Genomic DNA, 8,872 nt, shown 5'->3' on the forward strand with positions numbered 1-8,872 from the left:
GGTCGCACATTCTTGCCTCATCAAACGTTTATTTTCTGTTTTATAAATAATATTTATCAAATTCATTCAGTTCAAATCATACCATTTTGTTACATGTAGAAATATAACAATATGAATTCACAGACGAATACAATTAAATATTAAACACACTCTTAAAAAAGGTTTACCCAATATTTGGTAAAATGTGAACATGTATGTTGGTTGGGTAAAAACTGTGGTGTTAAAACTGACACCAATTGGTGTTAATAGAGGACCATATCCTGAGGTGTTAAAATAACACCCTAGAGATTGAACATAACACCAAAGAGTGTAAATGTAGCAACCATAGGTGTTGTTATAACACCTATAGGTGTAAAACTAACACCACCAATTTAACACCGGTGTAAAATAACTGGTGTGGTCCTTTGTGTACACCGGTTAACACCACATTTTTTGCTGTGTACCAAACATAAGTTTTACGCAATGCTGCGTTGAAATATCCCATTAAAACATGCATTTTGCCCATTATGGGGTAAAAAAAAAAGCAAACATGCATGTTCCCTTTCTACCCAACATTGGATAAAAATTTTACTCAGTACGTGTTTTTAAAAGTGTATGGCTTCCTGTTACTGAAGTCAAAAAGGGGATATAACTTGTACCTCTTCAGAGACCACACCCATTATGCTTACCCCTGGCATGATCTTGGTATTAACATCTGACATAATGTCCTGCCATTCTTCTCCCTTCACTGGAGCTTCTTCTGGTAGCATCTTCCTCAGGTATCCTGGCGCTACGTCAGGAAACACACGGTAGTCCGAGATATTGTCCAAATATTTGACAATGTAGGAAGTCATCTCTTCCGAGTTCTGTTTAAACTGCTCCCCGTCCATTTTCACTCCTTCCTGCAATGATACAACATATTCTTATCAAAGGACAAGTCCACCCCAACGAAAAGTTTATTTGAATAAGGCAGAGAAAAATCAAACTAGCATAACACTGAAAATATCATCACAATCGGAAATGAAGTAAGAAAGTTATGACATTTTAAAGATTTGCTTAATTTCACAAAACAGTCATCATGGTCATATACAAGCTGGTATGCAAAGAGGAGACTGATGACGTCATCCACTCACTATTTCTTCTGTATTTTGTTATATGAAATAGATAATATTCAATTTTTCTCCTCATTGTCAAGTGAAACAATGATTTGTTCCTTTCTGAATATGTGGAATGAGAATTGTTTGATAGTATGTAATTCAGTCAAGTTGGTCCGTATTGTAAAATCTATGATTCAAACAAGAAAGAACAAAATAAATACACGTAATGAATAAGGGACATCATCGACTTTCTCATTTGAGTTCTGGATATCATTGTCTTGTGAAAAATAAGAATATTTTGTGAAAAATAAGCAAAACTCTTAAGTGTCATAAATTTGTTATATTACAATTTTCATGAAATTTTCAACATTTTGCTAGTTTGATATTTCTCTACATAAATTAAAATCAACATTTTTCTGGGGTGAATATGACCTTTAATAATTATCAGGATGGATAGAAAATAGATCAATGATAAGATAGATAGTCATAAAGATAGATCGGCACACATGTTCTTAGCTGTTAGTCTTTTTTAATTAGATTAATGGTGTTTAGGGTATTTGAAAATGAGCATCAAATAATTATGTAAAATATAAAGGCTTATAGCCAAGTTATTGCTAAAGTCATGGGCAGGGCGAAGAATAAAATTGTTTTGATAAAAGCGAAATCAATCAGAGATTGTAACCACTATCTATATAGCAAAGCAGGTAACTGTAACTATTTACTTCTTTTTTCTCTATTTTCTTGTCTAAAAGATCACTACAGTCAATATCTGCAACCAATAAAACTTACTTCTTCACTGTCCAGCAGTCAATAAACGTCTGAATTCCTGAGTTGTGATATCCACAGTAATTCACAAGAAGTAATGACGACAAAATAAGAATTCAAAGTCAAAGTAGATAATCAAACCAATCAACTGAACATCAGATCTGTTTCAAATATATCCCAGGTTTTAATTTACTTAAAACCTCTTAAAAAATCGTAGACTCAAAATGTAATTTGGGTTATAAGTATAAGCGATCCTCTTCGCTCGCTTTTGTAACGCAAGTCCCGTTCCTCACACTGATTGGATGTATGAAGGACCAATCACTTTTATAGCTTTCACTGTGGATAACTGAGCCAATGTTTGTCTATATTCACTTTTCCTCTCCTCACTCTCTCCCTCTTTCTCTCTCTTTCGTTTGGGTGACAAATAGGTCCTGTTTCACGAATGCACGTATCTAGAAGGATCTGAGTGTGTGAGGATTCCCATTTCCGCGTTTTACTCATGATTCCTTTTACTGTCAACAAAACATTTCCAATCCGCCTTCAACCTGTTTTTTTTTTTTTTGGTATACCACCAAGACATATTTGTCTGATGACCAAACGTCGAAATCCATAATGACCAAAAAGGGCTAGGCCTAAGTCCTGATGTGGTAAATTCATTCTAAACCTGGGATCATGGAAAACATTGATTGTTTTGATATTAAGAAATCAGACATTTTAGGTAATTTTTCATTGAAAATATTGATTATCAATGCCTCATTCATGTAACGGATTCCTTCAAAATAACGGTAAAGCCGTTTGGAAATTTGGGGCCCCATCACATCTTAGCGGCCTGCCACAAATTTACTTTGGATATTTTTTCAGGTTTTATTTCGGAAACAATGACGCGGCAATATCAGTAATATCATTAACACGATATCATTGCCTAACGTAGTTTAGAAATTCAAGTTTCGACGAAGCATCCATTTCGCAAAAGTCCTTCACATACATCCCCTCTTCCATTGCCTACGTGCTATCTGTCACTTGCTTTGCCTTCCGACAGAAGAAGGGGGATGATCTTCAGCATGTCTTCTTTTCCTGCACCTCAGGGAAATGTCAATAGCAGAGAAGCCGAGAGAAGCACCTCCATGGGAGAGAGTCTTCTGGCCGACCCCCCGGTAGATCATATGTTGACAATAATTCCTTCATGTTTGTTTTGATATTAGGCGAGAATACATCAACGATGAATCTCTGGAAGGATTAAGATGTCATTGTGTCAATGACAGGTGTGGGGTCGTTTTACAGGTGGTAGTTCAGGGAGGATGGGAATGAAATGGGGGAAAACCGTCACTTGAACTTTCTTCAAGTTCGATACACATTTCAGTTTTAAAGAAATAATATCACTCTCGCATGAAATCTTTGAAAATTAGCACTTTAAGCAAGAGGCATTCTGGATAAAGATATCTAATTCCTAGATTGGCCTACATGCATATTTCTTTAGATAATCAGAATAAATTTGTCATATCAGTATTACTGTACGGGTATCAAAGACATGAAAGATGTTCCAATACTGTGAAATAACTTTTTCTATGTTTCAAAATTTAGGGGATTTTTTAAACAGACATGTTGACAATTCTCTCAAAATTTATGACTGAAAAAAAATGCTGCTATATCATAGAGCTACGGTCATTTTAAAAGATAACTTATTTTTATTCACATTCGTTTACAAGTGAATAGAAAATGAAATGTGCGATAATAATAGAGGAAAAAAAATAAGAGATGTTCGTTTTCATGCATAACGTTTAAGAACGGTTTAAAATGAAAATTGTGTTCAAATTGTTCTGACAGTAACAATAACTTAATTAAAAATTTCAGATAAAATCGGAATTTGCACTCTCCTATTCAAAAGAAGTAGGCCTATAGGGCCTATATCATTTATCAAATCTTTACTGGGATGTGAATTATGAAAAATAGCATTACAAATTTTAAATTAATGTAACAGAAATAGCATTTTCTATCTTGCATATTCGAACAGAAAATTTAAATATTTACTGGTTTCAGGATTTCAGTTCATTGAAATCCACGAATTCCTTTCAGTGCCGAAGCAACACGAATGTGAATGACGTCACACCTCTTTGTTTCCAACATTGCTCAAAATGCCTGTATGGAAAACAGTCAGTGCTGCCATGTACTTTGGGTCATTTCCAACTACATGTGTAGGCACTTTAACATACAGACAGAGAGGAATTTAAATCCAGTGACCATAGGCGGCGGAAGCGGGGGGGGGGGGACGGGGGGGGGGGGGGACGTGTCCCCCCCCCAAATTTTTTTTTTTTTGCTTGTCAAAAATTTCCCCTCCTAAAATTGTTGGCTTCCGCCGCCAATGCCAGTGACATTCGTTTACAACTGTATTGAATGTAAGTTTGGTTGATAAAACCATGTCAAGATGAAATTAGGTGTGTTTTTTGTTTCACGGGGAACGATTGCTTTTTTTTCATGTTTGTTGCTAATTTTTCCGACGGTAAGAAAAGTGAGCCAATTACCATCTGTCTGATCTCCCGAGGTCATGATCAGTGCAAAACAAAACGGAATTACGTCACATTACAAGTTGCCTGAGTTAAACGTAATACGGCGAGAGAAAACATGACTATAACTAACAGTGACCTTTATGAAATATAAATCAGATGAATCTCTTTACGAACTTATGAAATTTAAATTAGGTACCTGACAGGATTCACGGATTGTGATCTGCAGAAAAGGTATACAATTCTTAAAGAGGTCATATCACAGATAATGATACAGATCCGTATACCAAGTAAACTGATTGAAAAGGGGACTTTTTGTACACAAAAGCAAAGCATTTAAATAAAATAACGAGCTATTGCAAGAGATACGATCATGCAAATTAATCTTAAAAATTTGGATATTTATAATGTATACTGTTGTCATTGATACATTCTCTTTCTCTCTCTCTCTGTCTCTTTTTTTTTGGGGGGGGGGTGGGTGGGGGTAATCAATACCATTACGACAGTAGAGGCCTGATGATTATTTTAATGATGTTATGATTTTTTTTAAAGAATTAATCATGGATTTTCTGTGCCCCACTTAACTGTGCTGCCTATCCTCTGTCAATATATTGTAATTCAATTTTTTTTATTCATTCACACATATTTAAACAGGTTCACAAGATCAGAGATAAAATTACTATTTTGCATCTGGTCCTGTTGTATAAAAAACATGATAAAATAGTAATTACAATAATAGGCCTATATCAAAGAACAGGGTAAGACATAAAAATATCAGCGCAATATAAATTTAACATGAAATCATTACTGATCATCTTATTATCAATGGTAAAAAATAGATAGGCTTATATGAATAACAAGGGTAGGTATACGTATAACCTTATCAACTACAGTATATAAACAATTGCAAAAAAAGCAGGGGCTGAAGGTGAATAATGATAGACAGAATAAGATTGTGATATAAATTACTGAAAATATATAAGTTCAGGGATGGGAATTATCATGACATACATGTATTAGATTTACATTTTTTGTATAGAGACTTAAACACATCTAAGGATTGAGCATTTACGAAATTTGTGGGTAATTTATTCCATACTTTGGCACCGGCATACTTAAAGGATTGACAAAAGAGTTGAATGTTAGGTTGTGGTGGTACGACATTAAGGGAGTTAGCATTACGAGTGTTCAATCCATGCCTGTCGAAGTACATTTCTATTTCAATTTGCACTTTACCATATTATACACCTAAACTAAATTCTGATCTTTCTATGATCATGTTATTCTGTAATACATTAGTTTTGATAAAACTGTTGTCTGAAAAATACGAAGAATGCAAAGAAAATACCCAAAAAGGTTATGACTTCAGTTAAAGGATGATATTCAAAGCTCTTATTGTGGAACGGATAAGATGAAAAATGTTTTGAGTTCACCAAATTTGGACAGAACTGGGATTCGGGGTTTGTAGGACGAAACGAAAACCTCTCTTGTCTTTTTCATTTTGCATTTCTTTTTCAATCCACAAACCAAATAGTCATCAAGAATTTCCATACGACGAACCGCAAATCATCTTAAATTGAAGTTTTAATCAATTATGCCATATAAATGTGAAATAAAAATTTACCAAATAGATCATGACGATTGCTGATATACTTACCGGTACATGTTTCTGGTCGAAGAATAAATAGATATTTGAATATGAAGTGTTGTTTTCTTATACCACAGGGTTTTATATTGTCTCCAATTTTGTTCCTGTTCTTTTTATATAAATGTTCACTGCATACGAAGGTTAATTGGTGAGACTACTTTCTTCGTTTGGCATTCTTTTGTTATAAAACAATATGTTGTTTGTTAATAAAAATATGTTGTCAATATAAAGTATTTTAACTTACAAATTCCTGAGATTGAACATAGCAATTATCATAGAAAGTCTGAATATATTTGGATTCCTATGTACGGTTAAATCAAATAAAGACACAACTATGGACAAAACTTCGCGTTGAAAGAAATGTATTTCCAAAGATCTTGCCCCCCCCCCCAAAAAAAAAGGATTTTTTTTTTTGTTCATTAAGAGACAAAAATGCTGTAAACTAGCTTCCTGTTTAAGGAAACAAGGATATCTCTTTGGTGTATACATGTACATCGTAATCACTGGGCTTATTTTCAATTACAACATTGATGTGAACTATACTGCTACTGCCCATGAAACAATCACGCGCTCCTATTTACGTGACAGATGCGGGGTAAACTGGGTATAAATCAAGGAATGTGATTCTATCCTCTAAACTCGGAAAATGCGGGGGGGGGGGGGGGTAATAACGGATAAGATAATATTGAGAAACAGTTTTGTTACTCTTCCAGTGAATTTTTAACCAGAAAAATAACCATTGTTTGTCGATTGTGATAATGGTCAGGTGGTCAATTATGTGAAAGCTTGCCCTGGTTAGTTCAAAGGTTGTGGTATATCTACGTGCGCTTTGAAATATTTATACTAAGCCCTATAAAAATGAAGGACCGTCGTTGATATATGACGTTAATATTAATCCTTCACATTAATGGGCCCAAACAATGTGTCTTTTGCGGCGATTCGTAGCTTTATGGTGCACTGTTTTCTGGGAAAATGGGGGTCAGAGTTTTAATATTCATTCACTGATTTGGCTCGTAAATAGGTGGAAAAAATAATAATTCAGATATTCAGGGGTAGTTTGGTGGAATTTACACTGTTGAAGAAAACCCTTTTAAAAGTAAGAAAGTTATTGGAAATCCATGTGTAACGTCATAATTAAACGAGCAGCTTCTCAATGTGGTATGTAATATATAATGCTTAAATTTATTCCTTTTTTGTGGTTCATGATGACTTATTTTTTTTATTGTGGAAGCAGGTGTGAAATAATTTGTTTATTGATATCCTGAAGCTATATTAAGAATTATTTAAATTCAATTATCTAAGAAAATTAAACATTTTTTTTCTCATACGACACGCAGGAAAGCTGCTCAAGTATGACGTCACAAATCAAACATTCTAATAACTTTTTTTTTCTTTGGTGGATATTCGGGCACACACCACTAACTATTTCCCCATAGACTCATGTGTTAATAATGAGATTTGAAAAAATCGCCAAAAATCAGTCTTGATAACGACATCATCCACACCTTCATCATTTGGTAGTTCATCCAATATCCTTCAAACGCTAAAGATATGAAAAGGTGTTTTTCAACATTTTTTCGCGCTGCATGGGCTCGAACCAAGACTACATGCAAACTTGGTTGCAGTCACGGTGCTCACATGGTTTCTTGGGCAACTAATTAAGGTCCCATAAAATCCAGCATTGACAAATTACTGCTCTCCCATGGGACTGAACAGATCCAGTAGTAATCCCTCTCTATGCCCATATGAAAAAAATTGCTGAGATATGCACCGTTGATTTTATATGAATATTTTTCCAACCATTGCGTCATTTTAGGTACGGGTCTAAAGGGGATTCCCAAAATTGCCGGATCCTATTAGTGGTGTGCGTCCATTCCTCAAACCTTCAACATCCTCAAACATTTTTTTTTTCGGCTTTTGATGAATTGTTTGTCAGAGAAAACTTCCCGGCCCTTTAAGCCGTCGGTCAGGGTGGGTGTGCGAGGGTGTATGTGTGAGTGTTGGTGTTTTGCAGACGTACATGTATCAATCAGATATGATCATATAAATATGGGGGCGACCTTTAACGTCACCATCCGAAATACGTGACCAGGGCTCGAACCTCTCCATTAACCGGGAACTTCCTCCATGCAGCTTGGATTATCAAGGCACATTAAAGGAAACCAAAACCTAAGAAGAGAAACAATCTTATTGGAAAGAGTAAAATGAGAGGAACAATTTAAAAAAAGTTTCATCAAAATCGGTTATGAAATAAGCAAGTTATGGGCGATTAAAAAGTCTTGTTGTACTTACTATGTGGATCCTCAAATTAGCAAACGTGCTTCAAAATGCCTGATTTTGTGGACAATTCTCCATTTGTTTTGTACACATATTTTCAGATTTTCCCCTTTATTTTACATATTTCACATTATCTCCTCCTGACCTTGACATATATGGTGTGGATTATATTTTCCCATGACATATGTTGTGCTCAGAAATAGGCAAGATGCAATTTGAAAGATGAGGAAAATCTGAAAATTTGTGTACAAAACAAATGGAGAGTTGTCCACAAAATCAGCCATTTTAAAGCACGTTTGCCAATTTGAGGATCCACATAGTAAGTACAACAAGACTTTTTAATCGTCCATAACTTGCTTATTTCATAACTGATTTTGATGAAACTTTTTTTAAATTGTTCCTCCCATTTTAATCTTTCCAGTAAAATTACTTCTCTTCTAAGGTTTTGGTTTTCTTTAAAGCGTTATAATTTTTAAAGCACTGCACAGTTCTAAGATTGCTTACTATATGATAACAATTTATGCATTCTTATCAGTCAAGTTAAAAAAAAGAAAGTAATTGACAAAAACGCAGACTGAGTTAAAGGATTTAGTGGATAACAGAAC

The 8,872-nt window shown here is 34.6% G+C and overlaps 1 protein-coding gene across 1 annotated transcript in view; it reads right to left on the minus strand.

Annotated features, from left to right (window-relative positions):
• The window catches only part of LOC121427456 (aromatic-L-amino-acid decarboxylase-like), a 28,336-nt gene extending 26,165 nt beyond the window's left edge, over nucleotides 1-2,171 (minus strand). The window contains exons 1-2 of the mRNA XM_041623855.1: nucleotides 1,866-2,171; nucleotides 669-881 (exon numbers count right to left, since the gene is read on the minus strand). Of these exons, the coding sequence (XP_041479789.1) occupies nucleotides 669-869 (201 nt within the window). The 5' untranslated portion in view covers nucleotides 870-881; nucleotides 1,866-2,171. The remainder of the gene's footprint in view (nucleotides 1-668; nucleotides 882-1,865) is intronic.
• Nucleotides 2,172-8,872: the final 6,701 nt, after the last annotated feature.

The sequence above is a fragment of the Lytechinus variegatus genome, chromosome 14 (genome assembly GCF_018143015.1).
Source record: "Lytechinus variegatus isolate NC3 chromosome 14, Lvar_3.0, whole genome shotgun sequence".
Classification (NCBI taxonomy): Eukaryota; Metazoa; Echinodermata; class Echinoidea; order Temnopleuroida; family Toxopneustidae; genus Lytechinus; species Lytechinus variegatus.